This window comes from Anolis carolinensis, unplaced genomic scaffold (genome assembly GCF_035594765.1).
Source record: "Anolis carolinensis isolate JA03-04 unplaced genomic scaffold, rAnoCar3.1.pri scaffold_10, whole genome shotgun sequence".
Taxonomy (NCBI): Eukaryota; Metazoa; Chordata; class Lepidosauria; order Squamata; family Dactyloidae; genus Anolis; species Anolis carolinensis.
In genome coordinates this window covers 17764260-17786825 of record NW_026943821.1, presented here as the reverse complement: position 1 = coordinate 17786825, position 22566 = coordinate 17764260, and the positions used below count along the sequence as shown (strand labels likewise).

At 43.0% G+C, this 22566-nt stretch overlaps 1 protein-coding gene across 2 annotated transcripts; it reads left to right on the top strand.

Annotated features, from left to right (window-relative positions):
• The first annotated feature begins 8844 nt into the window (after nucleotides 1-8844).
• On the top strand, nucleotides 8845-21923 carry htr1d (5-hydroxytryptamine receptor 1D). 2 transcript variants are annotated; one of them, XM_062962189.1, is made up of 4 exons: nucleotides 8857-8984; nucleotides 15534-15635; nucleotides 15756-15842; nucleotides 18539-21923. In XM_062962189.1, exon 4 carries the CDS (start codon nucleotides 18644-18646, stop codon nucleotides 19772-19774), a length of 1131 nt encoding a protein of 376 aa, XP_062818259.1. In that variant the 5' UTR covers nucleotides 8857-8984; nucleotides 15534-15635; nucleotides 15756-15842; nucleotides 18539-18643; the 3' UTR covers nucleotides 19775-21923. The 2 variants fall into 2 exon arrangements, with proteins under 2 accessions (XP_062818258.1, XP_062818259.1); XM_062962188.1 differs by lacking the exon at nucleotides 15534-15635 and having other exon boundaries at nucleotides 8845-8984.
• Nucleotides 21924-22566: the final 643 nt, after the last annotated feature.

Here is a 22566-nt window from a genome sequence, read left to right as displayed (position 1 = left end):
TCACCTGGGATGGCAACATCAATGATGCAAACCTTTTTCTTTTCCACAACTGTGAGACCTGGTGTGTTGTGTTCCAGAACTTTGTCAGTCTGGATTCAGAAGTCCCACAGTATCTTTGCGTGCTCATTTTCCAATACTTTTGCTGGTTTGTGATCCCACCAGTTCTTTGCTGCTGGAAGGTGGTACTTGAGGCATACGTTCCAATGGATCATTTGGGCCACATGGTTGTGCCTCTGTTTGTAGTCTGTCTGTGCGATTTTCTTACAGCAGCTGAGGATATGATCAATAGTTTTGTCGGTTTACTTGCACAGTCTGCATTTTGGGTCATCAGCTGATTTTTCGATCTTGGCCTTAATTGCCTTTGTTCTGATGGCTTGCTCCTGGGCTGCCAGGATGAGGCCTTCTGTCTCCTTCTTCAGGGTCCCATTCGTGAGCCGTATCCAGGTCTTCTCCTTATCAGCTTTTCCTTCAATTTTGTCAAGGAACTTTCCATGCAATGTTTTGTTGTGCCAGCTGTCAGCTCTAGTTTGTAGTGCAGTTTTCTTGTACTGATTCTTTGTCTGCTGTGTTTTGAGGAGTCTCTGATTTTTGACTTCAACCAGAGCAGGTTCTTCACTTTGCTTTACATATTCTGCCAGGGCATGTTCTTCTTCTTTGACTGCTTGTTTTACTTGTAAGAGTCCTCTGCCCCCTGATCTTCTAGGCAGATATAGCCGGTCAACATCACTGCGAGGGTGCAGGGAATGATGAATGGTCATGAGTTTTCTTGTTTTTCTGTCCAAATTGTCCAGTTCCACCTGTGTCCAGTTTATTATTATTATTATTATTATTATTATTATTATTATTATTATCATTATCATTGAGGCTCGGTGGTCATCTGTCAGGGGGGCTTTGCTTGTGCTTTTGGTCCACAAAGGCAGAAGAGGGTTGGACTAAATGGCCCAAGGGTGGCTTCCAACTCTCTTTATTATTATTATTATTATTATTATTGACACAAAGACATAGTATGACACAGCAAACAATATATATACTGCTGGATTACATGTTGTTGTTTATTTATTTATTTATTTATTTATTTACAGTATTTATATTCCGCCCTTCTCACCCCGAAGAGGACTCTGGGCGGATTACACTATGTACATATAGGGTAAACATTCAATGCCCATAAACACTTTGAGACAGAGACAACAAACAGACAGACGCAGAGGCAATTTAACCTTCTCCTGAGGGGATGTTCGATTCTGACCCAATATATTAAAATGTATCATTTTAAGTTAGAGAAATTGTCACGACCCAGGCTACAGAGCACCAATAACCATACGCAGAGGCCAGATTCTATCTAATATCTTTATTAAGGAAATATATAAAGTTAGTAAAAGCAAATGTAAAAGTTAGTCCAGAAGCAGACCTTTCAGGAAAGGTCAAAATTAGTCCAAAGAAACAATGTCCAATATGAAATATTAAGGTCCAAAGTTGTAATCCAATAACCGAAACACTCACTTTGCCAGGCAAAGTGAGGGGAGATGACAAGGTCCTTTAGTCCATGAACTTGAGCTAGGCTAGGAAATAACTTGATACTTGAAACAAGGCTTGAAACGTGGAACAAGGTAACGAGGAACAAGAACAAGGTCCGTGGAATAACTTGGTAAAATCCGTGAAACAAGGCAAGGTTTAGTCCTGGGAAACAAGGCAAGGTCCGTAGGTAAACAAAGGCTGGGAAACAGGAGCGAAGGCTGGAAACAAGGCAAGGCTTGAGCAGGAACGAGGCTTGAATCGGAGCGAGCTGTCCAGACACCACTCGCTCCGGAGGCTGACGAATTGACTCCGCGAAGTTACTACGCGGGTAAAACACCTATATAGAGTCTAACTTTCCCGCCGAAGCAGTTCTCTGGGAACCAGAAACGAAAGCTAAACTCTGAGACCAGATGTTTGACTCCTTAAAGATTCTCACGAAAAGCAGACTTAATTGGGTACATTCTTAGCTGCTATTCTCGCACTCCTGCGCGAAGCTGCTTCCAAACCCCTCTGTTGTTTACAAAACTCATGGCGAGAGAACACGGGAGATGTAGGCTCAGGGTTTATTTGACATACTTCTGGGACACAACTTTCTTGCAGGTGCAAGGTTCCCAGATCTGCCTGGGAAAGATCTGGCTGAGAAGATTCCAGTTCTGACTGGGAAGGTAAAAAACCCAAGTTTTCTTCTTCATCAGGCATTACAATGTCATGAGCAGGACTACAAGGCCCATGAGTCATCACACTATCCCCCTCCTCAAGGCCCCTCCCAAACTGGGACTCTCTCCCCGAGGCGCGAGGTCGTGGCTTGGCGGGATAGGTCTGATGAAAGCGACGGGTTAGATCAGGAGCATGGACTGTGGAGGCGTCTTCCCAAGAGCGTTCCTCAGGGCCAAAACCCACCCAGTCAATGAGATATTGCAGGCGGCGGCGGTGAAAGCGAGAATCCAAAATGTCCTGAACCTCGAACTCGTCCTCCCCATCCACCAAAATAGGGACGGGGGCCGGCCGGTCTACATCTGGCCGCACACCATCCGCCGGAAGGAGCAGGGAGCGGTGAAACACTGGGTGAATGCGCATTGAACGCGGAAGTTGGAGCTTGAAAGTCACGGGGTTTAATTGCGCCACCACTGGATAGGGGCCAATGAAACGGGCATCTAACTTCCGGCAAGGGCGATGGGAGGGCAAAAAGCGAGTGGACAGAAAAACCCGATCTCCTACCTTGATTTCGGGGCCCGGCTGGCGATGTTTGTCCGCGTGACGTTTATAGTCCTCCTTGGCTTGTTCCAGTTGCTGGAGCAAAAGTTGTTGCACCGCTGTGAGTTCCTGCAGCCAATCTTCTGCTGCGGGAACTTCTGAAGTTTCAATGACAGGGGGAAAGAAACGTGGATGGAAGCCGTAGTTTGCAAAGAACGGCGTTTCTTTTGTAGAAGCCTGGACTCCATTGTTGTAGGCAAATTCCGACAGTGGTAACAGAGAAGCCCAATTGTCCTGTTGATAGTTTACATAACAGCGAAGATACTGCTCCAAAGTGGCATTGGTGCGCTCCGTTTGCCCATCTGTTTGGGGATGATGAGCTGAAGATAAGCGAGAGTCTATGCCCAATAGTTTTTGTAGTGCTTTCCAGAAACGAGAGGTGAATTGAGATCCACGGTCTGTGACCAAACTCTTGGGCAATCCATGTAGTCTGAAAACATGTTGGAGGAATAAATCTGCAGTCTCTTGGGCCGTGGGAAGACCTTCACAGGGAATGAAATGGGCTAACTTGGTGAAAAGGTCCACCACCACTAGGATCGTGGTGAATCCACAGGAAGGTGGTAAGTCAGTGATAAAATCCGCAGAAATTATTTCCCATGGGCGAGATGGGTTAGGAAGGGGGTGTAGAAGCCCTGAGGGCTTCTCCCTTCTTATCTTGGAGCGCTGGCATACTGGGCAGGTGTTAACATATTTTTCCACATCCTTGCGGATCTTGGGCCACCAGAAATCTCTTAGGATCAAATGCATGGTTTTAAATAGTCCGAAATGCCCTGCTGGTTTGCAGTCATGACACAGACGAAGTGCTTTTTCCCTGCCCGGTCCGGGTGGGATATAAACATGATTTCTATAGCAAAGCAGTCCATCTTTAAGCGAAAAGGGAAAATGCAGACCTTGACGAAGTTGGTCCTGCGCCCAGGCATCTGCTTGCTGACTAGCCCTGATTTCTTGAGCACAGATGGGCCCTGGAGTAGAGGGAGTTGAATCAATGGGAGTGGATTTGGTGTTCCCCACTGTGAGCGTGGCAAAGTTCTCGGGTTGTAGTAGTTGGGATTCAAAGGTCTCCTTGCGTCCTGCAGCGTATTCCGGTTTACGTGACAGGGCGTCTGCTTGCTTGGTTTGGGCTGGGGTCACATAATGAATCTGGAAGTTGAAACGTTCAAAGAATAAAGCCCAACGTTGCTGCCTTTGATTTAGCTTGCGGGCAGTTCTTAGATGTTCTAGATTCCGATGATCAGTGTGGACTTCAATGGGAAATTTGGCCCCTTCTAGCCAATGTCTCCAAGTTTCAAAAGCTGCCTTTATGGCTAATAGTTCTTTTTCCCAAATGGTATAGTTCCTCTCTGGTGCGGTTAGTTGACGAGAATAATAGGCACAAGGATGAAGGTGATCTCCCACCGGTTGTAGGAGCACAGCCCCAATTGCCACATCAGAGGCGTCCGCTTGCACCACAAAAAGGGTTTCAGGATCTGGATGCTGAAGGATTGGCTGGGATGTGAATAATTTCTTTAGTTGCTGGAACCCTTTCTCTGCTTGATCAGTCCAGCGGAAGGGCTGTTTTCCACGGATGCAGCTAGTGATTGGGTCAGACCAGCGGGCAAAATCTGGAATGAACTTGCGGTAATAGTTCGCGAACCCCAAGAATCGCTGCACCTCCTTCTTGTTAGTTGGCGCCCGCCATTCCAATACTGCTGAAACCTTGGCTGGATCCATGGAGAGCCCTAGAGGCGAGATACGGTATCCAAGGAAATCTACCTCTTGTAGATCAAAAGCGCATTTTTCCAGCTTGGCATAAAGTCCATGATCCCGCAATCGTTGTAACACCATTTTGACGTGGTTCTCATGTTCTGATTGTGATCTAGAAAACACCAAAAAATCGTCCAGGTAGATTATCAAGAACCTATCTAGATAGTCCTGGAAAATGTCATTGACAAAATGCTGGAACGTTGCGGGAGCTCCGCATAATCCATAATTCATAACTCGGGACTCGAATAATCCGAATTTGGTCTGGAAGGCGGTCTTCCACTCGTCCCCTTCTCTGATGCGAACTAAGTTGTAAGCTCCCCGAAGATCCAGCTTGGTGTAAACCTTGGCTCCTCGAAGTCGGTCTAGTAGATCCGAGATTAAGGGCAGGGGATAGCTGTTCCGCTTGGTGATATTATTCAATGCTCTGTAGTCCACCACCAAGCGTAATTCCCCTGACTTCTTCTTCACAAACATCACTGGGGAGGCGGCTGGGGATTGAGAGGGTCTGATGAATCCCTTGCGAAGGTTTGTCTCTATGAATTCCCTGAGAGCTTCTTGCTCTGGTTCAGTCAGGGAGTAGAGATGCCCTCGCGGGATCGGGGCCCCCTCCACCAAGTCAATGGCACAGTCATAAGGTCTATGTGGGGGTAACTTTTCGGCTTCTTTTTCATTGAATACATCCCAATACTCGGAGTACTTCTTTGGCAAGGTGATAATGGGCTCGGTGTCTGTGGCATGGCAGACCTTGGCTACGAGGCAATGGTTTTGGCAGTACTTTGAAGCAAACTGCAGTTCTCTGTTGGACCAGGAGATGCTTGGGTCGTGAAGCGTCAGCCATGGAATCCCCAAAATCACAGGGAAATGGGGAACCTCAGTAACAAAGAAGGAAATCTCTTCCATATGTTCCCTTATCCACATCCTGGTGGGTTCCGACCACTGGCTTACGGGGCCCGTCTTGAGAGGGCGGCCATCGATGGCTTGCACCACACGGGCGTTCTTGAAGTCATGATATTGTAATCCCAGAGAGTCGGCATACTCTCTATCAATGAAATTGTTGGTAGCTCCTGAGTCTATCATGGCGTGGATCATGACGGGTCCCTTTTTTGCTGACCATAAGGTGACCACTAGAAGGAACAGGACCCCGGTTGGCGGCTCTTGAACGGGTTTCTTGACCGGGTTGGCGAGCCTCTCTACGCCCGGTCGTTGGCTTCCCCCGCCGGCTGTGTGCCAGCCGCCTCAGACGCCTTCGTCTCCGTGGAGGACGCCGCCGCAAGACGGGCGGCGGGCTTCCCTTTGGCTGGGCACTCTCTGGCGAAGTGGCCCCCATTCCCGCAATACCAGCAGAGATTTAGGCGTTGGCGGCGGGCCTTCTCGGCGGCATCTAATCTGGGACGCACATTGCCCAACTGCATCGGCACCTCCTCGCTCCCTCTGGGGTATGGGGATGGTGGTGGGGGTCTCCACACTGGACGCGGCTGAACGCTGGCGGGAGCGGGGGGTTTTGCCCCAGCTCTACCGCTCTGGCCTCGTACCCACTGTTTTCTGTTGGCAATCATGACTTCAGCCCGTAAACATTGATCGATGAGTGCTTCCAGCGTTTGGGGAGGATCCACCTTGGAGATTTCCTCCAGCATTTCAATGTTGAGACCCTCCCGAAATTGTCCTCTGAGGGCAACATCGTTCCAGCCGGTGTTGTGGGCCAGCACTCGGAACTCGGCTATGTACTGAGACATGGGTCTGTCTCCTTGGAAGAGGCGGCGGAGTTTGTGCCCGGCGGCCTCCAAATTGTCCTCGATTCCCCAGGTCGCCTTAAGGTGGTCCAAGAAGTGTTGCGCTGACCTTAGATGTGGGGAGGCTTGGTCGAACAGAGCCGTCGCCCAGTTAGCCGCTGGCCCGTCTAGGAGACTGTAAATCCACGCCACCTTGATGTCTTCCTGGGGAAACTCGGCATCACGGGCCTCTAGATAAGCTTGGCATTGGCGACGGAAAACATGAACCTTAGAAGCTTCTCCAGTAAACTTGGTTGGCAACGCCATGGCCGGAAGACGGATTCCGCGTTCCTTCAAACCCTTTATTTCCCCATCCTGTGCATTGAGCTTATCACGGATTCGGTCCACCTCATCCTTGTCGATGGTGTAGGTAATCGGCTGGCCGCTCGGCCCAGGTACGGCTCCGGTAGACATTCTGGCCGAGGTTAATTGGTGCTTAGGGTGGCGGAGTCAAACTGTCACGACCCAGGCTACAGAGCACCAATAACCATACGCAGAGGCCAGATTCTATCTAATATCTTTATTAAGGAAATATATAAAGTTAGTAAAAGCAAATGTAAAAGTTAGTCCAGAAGCAGACCTTTCAGGAAAGGTCAAAATTAGTCCAAAGAAACAATGTCCAATATGAAATATTAAGGTCCAAAGTTGTAATCCAATAACCGAAACACTCACTTTGCCAGGCAAAGTGAGGGGAGATGACAAGGTCCTTTAGTCCATGAACTTGAGCTAGGCTAGGAAATAACTTGATACTTGAAACAAGGCTTGAAACGTGGAACAAGGTAACGAGGAACAAGAACAAGGTCCGTGGAATAACTTGGTAAAATCCGTGAAACAAGGCAAGGTTTAGTCCTGGGAAACAAGGCAAGGTCCGTAGGTAAACAAAGGCTGGGAAACAGGAGCGAAGGCTGGAAACAAGGCAAGGCTTGAGCAGGAACGAGGCTTGAATCGGAGCGAGCTGTCCAGACACCACTCGCTCCGGAGGCTGACGAATTGACTCCGCGAAGTTACTACGCGGGTAAAACACCTATATAGAGTCTAACTTTCCCGCCGAAGCAGTTCTCTGGGAACCAGAAACGAAAGCTAAACTCTGAGACCAGATGTTTGACTCCTTAAAGATTCTCACGAAAAGCAGACTTAATTGGGTACATTCTTAGCTGCTATTCTCGCACTCCTGCGCGAAGCTGCTTCCAAACCCCTCTGTTGTTTACAAAACTCATGGCGAGAGAACACGGGAGATGTAGGCTCAGGGTTTATTTGACATACTTCTGGGACACAACTTTCTTGCAGGTGCAAGGTTCCCAGATCTGCCTGGGAAAGATCTGGCTGAGAAGATTCCAGTTCTGACTGGGAAGGTAAAAAACCCAAGTTTTCTTCTTCATCAGGCATTACAATGTCATGAGCAGGACTACAAGGCCCATGAGTCATCACAGAAATTTTGTGCAATATATTCAGGCCCAGAAATCGGCGGTATTCCAATGTAATTACTGAAAAACCTGCCGACACCACCAGGTCTTCGCTTCCTTACAGAAATTGGATAATGTGGGGGATTGCCTGATCTCTTTTGGCAAACTTGCCTCCCCATTTTTATAAGTGGTACCTTATTTCCTACTTGATAGATGCAACTATCTTTCGGGTTGCTAGGTCAGCAACGAGCAGGGGCTATTTTTTATTATTTATTTATTTACAGTATTTATATTCCGCCCTTCTCACCCCGAAGAGGACTCAGGGCGGATTACAATGAACACATATATGGCAAACATTCAATGCCAACAGACAAACAACATACATTAGACAGACTCAGAGGCATTTTTAACATTTTTCCAGCTTCACGATTCCGGCCACAGGGGGAGCTGTTGCTTCACCGTCCAGTAGTGGCTGTACTTCCTCATTCCTTTCCTCGTGTTTTGCTGGCAGTTTTATGGTGTTGTAAATTAGCCTCCCGCATAAAGCGTCCCTAAATTTCCCTAATTGACAGGTGCAACTGTCTTTCGGGGCTGCATAGGTCAACAGCAAGCCGGGGCTATTAGTGGTCGGAGGCTTAACCCGACCCGGGCTTCGAACTCATGACCTCTCGGTCAGTATATTTTATTTTTAATTGACGGGTGCTCACCCTGCACGGGCTGGCCTCGAACTCATGACCTCATGGTCAGAGTGATTTATTGCAACAGCTGTTTACCAGCCTGCGCCACAGCCTGGCTGTTGTTGTTGTTCGGTGGCCAACTATAGCCCGGCCCTCCAACGTTCTGAGGAATCGTGAACAGGGCCCCTGTTTAAAAGTTTGGGGACCCCTGCTATAGAGACTTGTCCACAGCTGCATGGTATAGGGTAGACTCCTGCAGAGACTGGGCTGGGCAGTTCCAGCTGCGGGGCAGCCCCAGCCTTGGATTGGCTTGAGACCCGCCTCTCTTTGACGGTGCCTGGCTGCTTCCAGAGACGAGGAAGAGGAGGAGGAGGCGGACAGGAGCTGGGCGTCGAGGAGAGCGCTTCAGGACGCGGAGGCGGAGAGACAGGGAGAGAGAAAGACAGAGAGACAGACACACACAGAGAGCTGTCCAGTCCTGACGGGAGAGCCAAGAGTTACCTCCTCGGATGGATGGATGGATGGATGCCTTCTCCCTCCTCACTCAGCCTTCCTTCATTCCTTCCTTCCTCGCAGGACGAGCCCACCTTACGCCGGGAAAAACTCTTCTCTCCGCGCCTGCCGTAAGTCTCCCGGAGACATGATTATGATTATTATGATTATGATTATTATTTACATTGAGGCTGAGTGGCCATCTGTCAGGAGTGCTTTGCTTGTGCTTTGGGTCCACAAAGGCAGAAGAGGGTTGGACTAAATGGCCCAAGGGTGGCTTCCGACTCTCTTTATTATTATATTTTATTATGACACAGCAAACAAGATAGATATGCTGGATTTCATATCACATAATCTCAAGTCGAACACTTCCCAAGTGTCTAGGACTTTATTATTATTATTATTATTATTATTATTATTATTATTATTATTATTATTATCATTTAGGCTGGGTGGCCATCTGTCAGGGGGGCTTTGCTTTTGGTCCACAAAGGCAGAAGAGGGTTGGACTAAATGGCCCAAGGGTGGCTTCCAATACTCTTTATTATTATTATTATTATTATTATTATTATCATTATCATTATTATCATTATTATCATTATTATTAATATTGAGGCTGGGTGGCCATCTGTCAGGGGGGCTTTGCTTTTGGTCCACAAAGGCAGAAGAGGGTTGGACTAAATGGCCCAAGGGTGGCTTCCAACTCTCTTTATTATTATTATTATTATTATTATTATTATTATTATTATTATTATTATTATTATCATTGAGGCTGAGTGGCCATCTGTCAGGAGTGCTTTGCTTGTGCTTTTGGTCCACAAAGGCAGAAGAGGGTTGGACTAAATGGCCCAAGGGTGGCTTCCAACTCTCTTTATTATTATTATTATTATTATTATCATTATTATTATCATTGAGGCTGGGTGGTCATCTGTCAGGGGGGCTTTGCTTTTGGTCCACAAAGGCAGAAGAGGGTTGGACTAAATGGCCCAAAGGGTCTCTTCCAACTCTCTTTATTATTATAATTATAGTTATTATCATTATCATTATTAATATTGAGGCTGGGTGGCCATCTGTCAGAGGGGCTTTGCTTGTGCTCAGCCCATCCTTCCTTCCTTCCTTCCTTCCTTCCTCGCAGGACGAGCCCACCAGACGCCGGGAAAAACTCTTCTCTCCGTGCCTGTAAGTCTCCTGGAGACATTACTAGGGGTCGGGATGGAAGCGAAGGAAGGAAGGAAGGAAGGAAGGAAGGAAGGAAGGAGGGAGGGAGGGAGGGAGGGAGGGACAGAAGGAAGGAAGGAAGGAGGGAAGGAAGGAAAGAAATAAAGGAAGTAAATGAAGGAAATGAAGGAAGGAAAGAGAGAAGGAGAAAAGAAGGAAGGAAGGAAGTAAAGAGGGAAGGAAGGAAAGAGGGAAGGGAGGGAGGGAGGAAGGGAGGAAGGAAGAAGGGAAGGAAGGAAGGAGAGAAGGAAAGAAGGAAAGAGGGAGGGAATGAAGGAAATAAAGGGAGGAAATGAAGGAAGGAAAGAGAGAAGGAGAAAAAGAAGGAAGGAAGGAAGGAAGGAAGGAAGGAAGGAAGGAAGGAAGGAAGGAAGGAAAGAGAAGGAAGGAGAGAAGGAAGGAAGGATGGAAGGAAGGAAGAAGGGAAGGAAGGAAAGAGGGAAGGAAGGAAATAAAGGAAGGAAAGAGGGAAGGAAGGAAATAAAGGAAGGAAAGAGGGAAGGAAGGGAGGAAGGGAGGAAGGAAGGAAGGAAGGAAGGAAGGAAGGAAGGAAAGAGGGAAGGAAGGAAGGAAGGAAAGAGGGAAGGAAAGAGGGAAGGAAGGAAGAAGGGAAGGAAGGAAGGAAGGAAGGAAGGAAGGAAGGAAGGAAGGAAGGAAGGAAGGAAGGAAGGAGGGAGGGAGGGAGGGAGGGAAGGAAGGAAGGAAGGAAGGAAGGAGAGAAGGAAGGAAGGAAGGAAGGAAGGAAGGAAGGAAGGAAGGAAGGAAGGAAGGAAGGAAGGAAGGAAAGAGGGAAGGAAGGAAGGAAGGAAAGAGGGAAGGAAAGAGGGAAGGAAGGAAATAAAGGAAGGAAAGAGGGAAGGAAGGGAGGAAGGGAGGAAGGAAGGAAGGAAGGAAGGAAGGAAGGAAGGAAAGAGGGAAGGAAGGAAGGAAGGAAAGAGGGAAGGAAAGAGGGAAGGAAGGAAGAAGGGAAGGAAGGAAGGAAGGAAGGAAGGAAGGAAGGAAGGAAGGAAGGAAGGAAGGAAGGAAGGAGGGAGGGAGGGAGGGAGGGAAGGAAGGAAGGAAGGAAGGAAGGAGAGAAGGAAGGAAGGAAGGAAGGAAGGAAGGAAGGAAGGAAGGAAGGAAGGAAGGAAGGTGGGTGAAGCCTGAGGCAGGCATCTCTAGACCATATCTCTCCTTTGGAGTTTTAAAGTACAGGCTTTCCCTAGTTCACTACTGTTCTATAGTTTGGGTTGCTGTGAGTTTTCCGGGCTGTATGGCCATGTTCCAGAAGCATTCTCTCCCTACGTTTCGCCCACATCTATGGCAGGCATCCTCAGAGGTTGTAAGGTATTTTGGAAGCTATGCAGATGAGGTGATTCTGGCCATGAAAGCCTTCATGGGCTGCTTGTGGTACCATCTCCTTTTTTTTGGAGATACAAAGAGATTCAATGCGCTTCCAGACAAGATGAATGTGCTGGGTCTAGTCTCACTGCTTTTTAGCAGTTTTTGAAAGGCATTCTAAATTACAAGTATTAGTAGGTGTAATTGACTCCATTTTCATGGATAGACTCCTTTTTACTTTGTGATATTCCCGAGGGAGAACATTACCGTCTAGTTTTTGAAAGCACAAGAGTGTCTTCAACACCTTGGAATATAAAAGTCTAAATTCCTGGTTTGGTTTCTCTTCTGAAACATCAATCCGCCTGTGTTGATTGTAATCATTTTTATAATAGAACAGTACAGCTCTTTCGTCTTTCACCTGCGGGTTTTTCCCCCAACTTAAATTAGTTCTAATTATGGAAAGAAGCATAGGCAAACTTGGGCCTTCTCTCCAGGTGTTTTGGACTCCAACTCCCACAATTCCTAACAGCCTGAGGCCCCTCCCTTTCCCCCCTTTTTTTAAACTGAAAAAAAAAACTCTCGTGTGTTGGAGGCAAGAGCGAATGTTGCCATGGGCAACCTTGATTAGCATTGAATGGCCTTGCAGCTTCAAAGCCTGGCTGCTTCCTGCCTGGGGGAATCCTTTGTTGGGAGGTGTTAGCTGGCCCTGGTTGTTTCCTTTCTGGAATCCCTCTGTTTTCTGGGTGTTATTCTTTATCTGAAATATGTTCTTCACTGAAATCCACAAGCACATGGACAATTTCAACAGAAAGGAGGAAAGCATGAATATGAACAAAATCTGGCTACCAGTATTAAAAAAACCTCTAAAATCAGGACAGTAAATAAAGAAAAACACTCTGAAAACGGGGGAATTCCAGACAGGAAACAATCAGGGCCAGTTAACACCTCCCCAGGCAGGAAGCAGCCAGGCTTTGAAGCTACAAAGCCATTCAATGCCAATCAAGGTGGCCAGTTGCAACATTCACACTTGTCTCAGACAGACAAAAGTTCTTTCTCCCACCCTGGACTTTCCATAGTTATATAAACCTCACTTGCCTAGTTTTCAACAAACCTCACAGCCGGTGTCAGAGCTGCTGTCTTTTATGGTGATTTTTTAATTTAATTTAATTTTATTTTATTTTTTAGTCTTTATTTAATTTAATTTTGTTTATTAAGTTACAGGGCCGGCTAACACCTCCAAACAAAGGATTCCCTCACGCAAGATGCAGCCAGGCTTTGAATCTGCAAGGCCATTCAATGCTAATTGCAACATTCACACTTGCATCCAACAGACAAGAATTCTTTCTCCCACCCTGGACTTTCCATAGATATATAAACCCCACTTGCCTAGTTTCCAACAGACCTCACAACCTCTGAGGATGCCTGCCATAGATGTGGGTGAAATGTCAGGAGAGAATGCTTCTGGAACATGGCCATGTAGCCCGGAAAATTCACAGCAATCCAGTGATTCCGGCCATGAAAGCCTTCGACAACAGACTCCACATATTTTATTTAGATTTGCACCCTCCTTTTTCCTTCTTCTTTTGTGATCATGCATTTCCTCTTTTGATGACGCCAAAGTGCCTGCCTTTGGTACTGCTTTGTTTTAAATCAGTCATCAAAATAATTCCACTTCAAAAAAAAAATAGTTTCTTCTTTTTTGTGAGCCAATACTGTGCTTCTCCGCAGTCATTTTATTTTCAGTCCGTGCCATATGGACTGAAGTTATATAATATACATATATGGGAGAAATGCAGAATCTTAGTTTTCACAAGGCTAAAGGTCTCCAGTTAAATATGTTTTTCCCAGGCTTCTAATCTTTGGATCATTATCCAGATTTACGTGATTCTGGATAAATACTCGCTGAATGACACAGGAGGGTTAAGAGGTGAATTAACTCAACTGAGAAAGCAGACAGGAAGAATAGTCATAGTCTAATTATTTTGGTCATCATGGAAAACATAGAAATGCTTCCATTTCTGCTGACATCTGGTACATACTGATACTGAATTATGTTAGATTCGCAGCTCAAGAATGTACAACTTTCCTCTATATAATTCAGATTCCAAAGGAAAATTTATGGCAGACTATTTTTTTTCCTTCCTCAAAGGTCATTACTATACTATACTGAGATGCTGAATAATATCACATATCCCATGAGATTGGCTATAATCCATGAAAGCTTGGATCACTGCAAATGCATTGTAATAATACAATATAATAATATTAATTATATATTATATATTAAATGTAATATTACTAATAATATTACGATATAATGATATAGTGCAATATAGTAATTTAATGCTTATATTGTGCTATGCTAGTAATATATTGTATGTTCGTTTGATTTGTAAGCCGCTCTGAGTCCCCTTCGGGGTGAGAAGATCGGGATATAAACGTAGTAAATAAATAATAACATTTAAATTGATTTTGGGGTTTTTTTGCTGGTAAATGAATACTATCATTTTTATTTACTGTTTTACTTACTTTATTTAGAAAAAGGTAAAGGTAAAGGTTTTCCCCTGACATTAAGTCTAGTCGTGTCTGACTCTTGGGGTTGGTGCTCATCTCCAGTTCTAAGCCGAAGAGCCGGCGTTGTCCGTAAACTCCTCCAAGGTCATGTGGCCGGCATGACTGCATGGAGCGCCGTTACTTTCCCGCCAGAGCGATACCTATTGATCTACTCACATTTGCATGTTTTTGAACTGCTAGGTTGGCAGAAGCTGGGGCTAACAGTGGGAGCTCATCCCACTCCCTGGATTCGAACCGCCGTCTTTTTGGTGAGCAAGTTCAGCAGCTCAGTGGTTTAATCTGCTGCGTCATCTGGGGCTGCATTATTTAGAAAGCACCAAACAATTAACATGTTTAATTGTCTTAGCTGTTATAGAAGGAAAAATTTCAATGATACATTCAGAATATTTTACTTACTGTATATACTCGAGTATAAGCCTAGTTTTTGAGCCCTTTTTTTAAGACTGAAAAAGCCGCCCTTGGCTTATACTCGGGTGAGGGTCCTGGTTGGCTTATATTTGGGTTGGCTTATAATCGAGAATATATGGTACATTTATTATTTTTCTCTATTATTATTGGTATTATTATGTTTATTATTTTTCTCTATTATTGTTGTTGCTACTACAGTAGAGTCTCACTTATCCAAGCCTCGCTTATCCAAGTTTCTGGATTATCCAAGCCATTTTTGTAGTCAATGTTTTCAATATATCGTGATGTTTTGGTGCTAAATTCGTAAATACAGTAATTACAACATAACATGACTGCGTATTGAACTGCTTTTTCTATCAAATTTGTTGTATAACATGATGTTTTGGTGCTTCATTTGTAAAATCATAATCTAATTTGATAGGCTTAGGTAGGTTTAATAGGCTTTTCCTTAATCCCTCTTTATTATCCAAGATATTCGCTTATCCAAGCTTCTGCCAGCCCGTTTAGCTTGGATAAGTGAAACTTTACTGTATTACATTTATTTTACTCTATTTTTATTATTATTATTAATACATTTATTATTTCACTCTGATCTTATTATTATTATTGCATTTATTAGTTTACTCTATTATTACATGTATTATTTTCCTGTATTTATTATTATTATTATTATTATTATTATTATTATTATTATTATTATTACATGTATTATTTTACTCTATTATTATTAAAAGGATACATAAGCCCATTCACATTGAAGAAGATGAGAATAATGATTGATCAGAGTTGGACAGTCTTATCTTAAATTTGAGCTTTATGTAAATATTCAAAAACATTTAACCTACTGATGCCTCAATGTAATTTTATTGGTATCTATTTTTATTTCTAAAATTTCCCACCCTCGGCTTATACTGGAGTCAATGTTTTCCCAGGTTTTTTTATGGTAAAATTAGGTGCCTCGGCTTATATTCGGGTCGGCTTATACTCGAGTATATATGGTATGTGTTGTTGAAGGTTTTCATGACCAGAATCACTGGCTTGCTGTGCATTTTCTGGGCTGTATGGCCATGAGATGAGAAAGCGGAAGAAGGGAAGGAGTTCTTTCTCCCATCTTGGATGTTCCATAGATATATAAACCACACTTTCCTCGTTTCCAACAGATCTCACAATCTCTGAGGATACCTGCCATAGATGTGGGTGAAACGTCAGGAGAGAATGCTTCTGGAACATAGCCTTACCACCCGGAAAACTCACAGCAGCCAGTATGTTTTAGTCCTTCATTTAATGATGTATCACATGCTCACATGCATAGTCAAAAGCTATGTTAGACAGTCAAGCCATTCATTCTCTCATTGAGGTCATGTTGCTTCTTATCATTTAAGGATAACTGTATCGTCTCTGCCTGATTATGGACAAACTGAAGGAGTTAAATTCAGAGAGATGTCCGAGACACTCATCCGTTTGTAACGGTAAGTAACAAAGCAACCCAAAAACATGCGCTAGGAAGCAAGTAACAAAGAAAGATGCCTGAAGATTGTAGAAAGTTAGTGTGGAAGAAAGTAATCTGGATATCTTGATTTCTCCGTTTTGTTTAGTTCTAGAATCTAATAATGCAATTAAATAAATGGGGTTTATATGGTACTTCCAATTTGCCCTCCCTGTTTTGGACTACAACTCATAATATCTCTAATTGTACATCAAATTAGCTCAGGCATGGGCAAACTTTGGCCCTCCAGGTGTTTTGGACTTCAACTCCCACAATTCCTAGCAGCTGGTAGGAATTGTGGGAGTTGAAGTCCAAAACACCTGGAGGACCAAAGTTTGCCCATGCCCGAGTTAGCTGAATGATGACAGCTGCACTTCAAAACATCTGGAGGATGCCATGTTGGCTGCATTAAACTGTGGAGGATAAAGAGGATGTTTTAATCTTCTATATATATAAAAGAGTGATGGCATCACGGCAACCCACAAAACAACAAAACTACAGGCCCCCCAACCTCGAAATTTGACAACACAACCCATCATCCACGCCTCTAGGTTGATACAACAAAAAGAAAAGAAAAATAAAGTCCTAATTAGAGAGAGAGGAATAATTGCTTTTATCCAATTGCTGCCAGTTAGAAGGCTAAGCTCCAACTTGGTCTCCTAGCAATCCAATAAAAATTATAAAAACCACTAAAAATTAATACAATAAAATACTATAATAACAGAAAATAACTAAAAATAATACAAGAAAATAATAAAATATAATAAATAAAAATATAACTTACAATAAAATTAATAAAAAATTGCAAATAACGTCAAATAAAAATTACACAACAATTTTTAACCAATACCATCACCACTTTGCCACAGCAACGCGTGGCCAGGCACAGCTAGTGTATTATATGTTATATGATTTTATGTTTATATGTTTTAAATGTATTTATGTGACTATTTTATTGTGTATTGCTGGGCTTGGTCCCCATGTGAGCTGCACCGAGTCCTTTCGGGGAGATGGGACAGGATATAAGAATAATCATATATACAGTAGAGTCTCACTTATCCAACACTCACTTATCCAACACTCTGGATTATCCAACGCATTTTTGTAGTCAGTGTTTTCAATACATCGTGATATTTTGGTGCTAAATTCGTAAATGCAGTAATTACTACATAGCATTACTGCGTATTGAACTACCGTTTCTGTCAAATTTGTTGTATAACATGATGTTTTGGTGATTAATTTGTAAAATCATAACCTAATTTGATGTTTAATAGGCTTTTCCTTAATCCCTCCTTATTATCCAACATATTCACTTATCCAACGTTCTGCCAGCCCGTTTATATTGGATAAGTGAGACTCTACTGTAAAAATAACTTGGCTCTTCCAGTGTGCTTTTAGCAACTGATCATAGGAATTATCTCCTCGGGCCTAAATATTGTTCTTTTGCCCGCATTTGGTAATTACTCTCCTTGTTTATTTCATCTCGAATTCTCCTTTTTTAGTTCCTTTATCTACCTCATTAGATTTTAATTACGCACTTTGCATCACTGCCCAGGCTTTTTATTATCTTGTTCTTATTCGGTGGTTTTATTTACCATTATGTTGCTGTAAATTGTTGGTTTGACCTGTGTAATGTTAAATGTTAATGATGTTTTATTGTGAATGTATTTTTTTTTAACTTCTGGGATATAGGGCTGTGTGGAAGGGCTCTTAGTATTACAAAATGCACTGTAGTTAAAACTTGGTTAATAATAATAATAATAATAATATAAGGTAAAGGTTTTCCCCTGATGTTAAGTCCAGTCATGTCTGACTCTGGGGATTGGTGCTCATCTCCATTTCTAAGATGAAGAGCCAGCGTTGTCCGTAGACACCTCCAAGGTCATGTGGCCGGTATGACTGCATGGAGCGCCAATAATAATAATAATAATAATAATAATAATAATAATAATACAGCATATATATCTCGTTTGAGGTGTCATACTGTGTCTTTGTGTCAGTAATAATAATAATACAGTAGAGTCTCACTTATCCAACATAAACAGGCCGTCAGAATGTGGGATGAGCGAAAATGCCGGTGTTGTCCGTAGACACCTCCAAGGTTATGTAGCTGGCATGACTGCATGGAGCGCCGTTACATTCCCGCCAGAGCAGTACCTATTGATCTACTCACCTTTGCATGTTTTCAAACTGCTAGTTTGGCAGAAGCTGGGGCTGATAATAGTAATAATAATAATAATAATAATAATAATAATAATAATACATCACACAGTCCTAGACACTTGGGAAGTGTTCGACTTGTGATTTTGTGATACGAATTCCAGCATATCTATCTTGTTTGCTGTGTCATAATAAAATAATAATACCCTTACGATCTGCCAACTGCAAAAGGCCACCCTACTGGCATCTGCGCGCATCATCCGAAAATACATCACACAGTCCTAGACACTTGGGAAGTGTTCGAGTTGTGATTTTGTGATACGAAATCCAGCATATCTATCTTGTTTGCTGTGTCATAATAAAATAATAATAATAATAATAATAATAATAATAATAATAATAATAATAATAGGCCAAACTTATCTGGAGGACGGCCTCATTAAAAACACAGTGGAACATCCAGGTTTTTAGATCTTTAATGTTAATGCATTTGTTGTTGTCTTGACTTCTGTTTAACAGTGGAGCCCTCTCTCCTGAGCTTTGAACTTCTCATCCAAAAAGTCTGGTTTTCAATCAAGGCTTCAAGGTATATTCTCAAGCTTACTTGAAGATCTAAAATCCATCATGACGCAGTACAACTTGTCTGCAAACTTGGCTTTCAAGGACATGTCCAACAAGTCTCTCAACGGCAGCCGCATGCCAGGGGACTGGGACGAGGATGCCTTGGGCTTAAAGATCTCTCTTGCTGTTGTCTTGGCTGCGATCACTCTGGCGACAATGCTTTTCAACGTCTTTGTTATCATCACAATTATTCTTACCAGAAAACTCCACACTCCTGCAAATTACCTCATTGGCTCCTTGGCTGCCACAGATCTTTTAGTGTCGATCCTTGTCATGCCGATCAGTATTGCTTACACCGTCAGCCACATCTGGACCTTTGGGCAGATCATGTGTGACATCTGGCTGTCCTCGGACATCACCTGTTGCACGGCCTCCATTCTGCACCTTTGTGTTATCGCTTTGGACAGGTATTGGGCCATCACGGATGCTCTGGAATACAGCAAGCGCCGGACGGCTGGTAGAGCCGCCCTGATGATTGCCATTGTTTGGGTGATCTCTATTTGCATCTCCATGCCGCCCCTTTTCTGGAGGCAAGCCAAAGCTCATGAAATACTGACAGATTGCAAAGTGAACACAGACGAAATCTCTTACACTATCTACTCTACCTGCGGAGCCTTCTACATCCCAACGGTGTTGCTCCTTATCTTGTATGGCAGGATTTACATGGCTGCTCGGTCTCGAATTCTGAAGCCGCCCTCTCTGTATGGCAAGCGGTTCACCACGGCCCATCTCATTGCCGGCTCGGCAGGCTCTTCTCTTTGTTCCCTTAGCTCCAATCTCCATGAAGGGCATTCTCATTCCAGCGGCTCACCGATGGTTATCAACCACGTGGCCATCAAAGTTGCCAATAACATCCTAGAGAGGAAACGGATTTCCGCTGCGCGGGAGAGGAAGGCAACGAAAACGCTGGGGATTATTTTAGGGGCATTCATTTTCTGCTGGCTCCCCTTCTTCGTGATGGCTTTGGCGCTGCCCATCTGCCAGGATGCCTGTAGCAGCCCCCCTGCCCTCTTTGACTTTTTCACGTGGTTGGGCTACCTGAACTCCCTCATCAACCCCGTGATATATACAGCTTTCAATGAAGAATTCAAACAGGCTTTTCAGAAAATGATACGATTCAAGAAATGCTCCTAGCTGTCTGGTTTTTAACCAAATCACCAATTCATAACTTTCCTGCCACCTATATACAGTAGAGTCTCACTTATCCAAGCTAAATGGGCTGGCAGAAACCTGGATAAGTGAATATCTTGGATAATAAGGAGGGATTAAGGAAAAGCCTATTAGACATCAAATTAGGTTATGATTTTACAAATTAAGCACCAAAACTTCATATTATACAACAAATTTGACAGAAAAAGTAGTTCAATACACAATGTTGTGTTGTAATGACTGTATTTATGAATTCAGCACCAAAATATCATGATATATTGAAAACATTGACTACAAAAATTTATTTATTTATTTATTTATTTACAGTATTTATATTCCGCCCTTCTCACCCCGAAGGGGACTCAGGGCGGATTACAATGAACACATATATGGCAAACATTCAATGCCAACAGACAAACAACATACATTAGACAGACTCAGAGGCATTTTTAACATTTTTCCAGCTTCACGATTCCGGCCACAGGGGGAGCTGTTGCTTCACCATCCAGTAGTGGCTGTACTTCCACATTCCTTTCCTCGTGTTTTGCTGGCAGTTTTATGGTGTTGTAAATTAGCCTCCCGCATAAAGTGTCCCTAAATTTCCCTAATTGACAGATGCAACTGTCTTTCGAGGCTGCATAGGTCAACAGCAAGCCAGGGCTATTAGTGGTCGGAGGCTTAACCCGACCCGGGCTTCGAACTCATGACCTCTCGGTCAGTAGTGATTTATAGCAGCTGGTTACTAGCCAGCTGCGCCACAGCCCGGCCCCAAAATGGCTTGGATTATCCAGAGGCTTGGATAAGCGAGGCTTGGATAAGTGAGACTCTACTGTATGTAGTTTTCTCTGAGTTTCATGATAAAGTATTGCTCTCTTAGTTTCGTCGGCTGTATTCAGGCAATCCTATCTTCCTTTGGAGAAAGTGGTGGGTGACCAGACTCTGTGTTTTAGTGAAGATCTGACACTCTTTGATATAGTAAAAAGGTTTCTTATATACCATGTTTCCCCGAAAATAAGACAGTGTCTTATATTAATTTTTGCTCCCAAAGATGCTCTAGGTCTTATTTTCAGGGGATGTCTTATTTTTCCTTGAAGAAGAATTCACATTTATTGTTGAACAAAAAAAAAAGAACATTTATTATATACTGTACAGTAGTTGTCATCACAAACCAGCATAACCAGACAAACTGTGAATCATATCAAGAATTTCTTGTTACTACCAATATTTCCATGTACAACACTCTATGGTACATACATTTACCGATCCTACATGCTCTGGTGTTCTGTTTGTTGGGCATGCTTTCAAACAAAAACTTTGCTAGGTCTTACTTTCGGGGGAGGCCTTATATTTAGCAATTCAGCAAAACCTCTACTAGGTCTTATTTTCTGGGGATGTCTTATTTTAGGGGAAACAGGGTAGCAGACATGGAGTAAAGCAGAGATCGTAATGATCCATAAGGAAGGAATATAAAAAACTATCACCCTATTTCATTATTGAATTTAGACTATATTTTTTTTGGCAAATATTATGGCTTCTAGATTAAAGGATTTTCTACAAGGTTGGATCAGGGAAGAACAAATGGGCTTTCTCCCAAATAGAAACTTAAAAGATAATATCAGAACAATCTTAGACATAATCGAATATTACCACAAAAATAACCAAAAGGAATTGGCCTTATTGGCAATCGATGCAGAGAAAGCCTTTGATAACCTTAATTGGGATTTTTAAAAAATTATTATTTCAGGAACTTGACATGGGCTTTCATTTCAGTAATGCTATTGCGGCAGTATACAAAAAACAGTCTGCAAGATTAATTATTAATGGCTTTGGGATAATAAAAAGGTTTCTTATATAGCATATTTCTTGCTGATGTTGTTCCAAAAAGTTGTAAATGACTGACAGGTTGTTTTGCAGCTAAAACATGCTGACTCCATCAGTTCCGGACAGATGTTAGTTTTTTTTCTTAAGTAAGAAACATTGTCTGACTTCCTTAACTTAAAAAGAGTTATTGTCTTTGATCATGTAAACATGTTGTTTTCCACCAAGAGTTCAGCAGTCAATCATTGCCATGTCAGCCATTCCCATCAGCAACTTTTCTAATCACAGTTAAGCAGTTAATAAATTCTTAACCTCCTTTTGTAGTTTTTCAGCCTTCAATATTCCTTAGGATGGCATCTTCAGGCTCCATAGGCCCCAGCCATACACCTTTCATACAATTTCATTCAAACCACTCATCATATTTATCACACTTTATTTTTATCAGATAAAAGACATGAGAGAAAATACACGCAAACACATATACACATTGATGCAAACACACACACACACACACACTAGAGTGCCTAATAGAAGTACAATACAGTCTCACTTATCCAAGCTAAACGGGCCGGCAGAACGTTGGATAAGCGAATATCTTGGATAATAAGGAGGGATTAAGGAAAAGCTTATTAAACATCAAATTAGGTTATGATTTTACAAATTAAGCACCAAAACATCCATGTTTTACAACAAATTTGACAGAAAAAGTAATTCAATACACAGTAATGTTATGTTGTACAGTAATTACTGTATTTACGAATTTAGCACCAAAATATCACGATATATTGAAAACATTGACTACAAAAATGCCTTGGATAATCCAGAACCTTGGATAAGTAAGTCATGGGTAAGTGAGACTCTACTGTATTTAAATTTATTGGCAAGATTTTCCGGCTTCTCAGCATAAAAGCAATGTATGAAGAAGGTGAAGCGTTCCAAAATGAGTGATAAAATTATGT

Coding starts and splice junctions, on each gene's coding strand:
- htr1d (XM_062962188.1), top strand. CDS start 18,644: ATGACGCAGTACAACTTGTCTGCAAACTTGGCTTTCAAGGACATGTCC.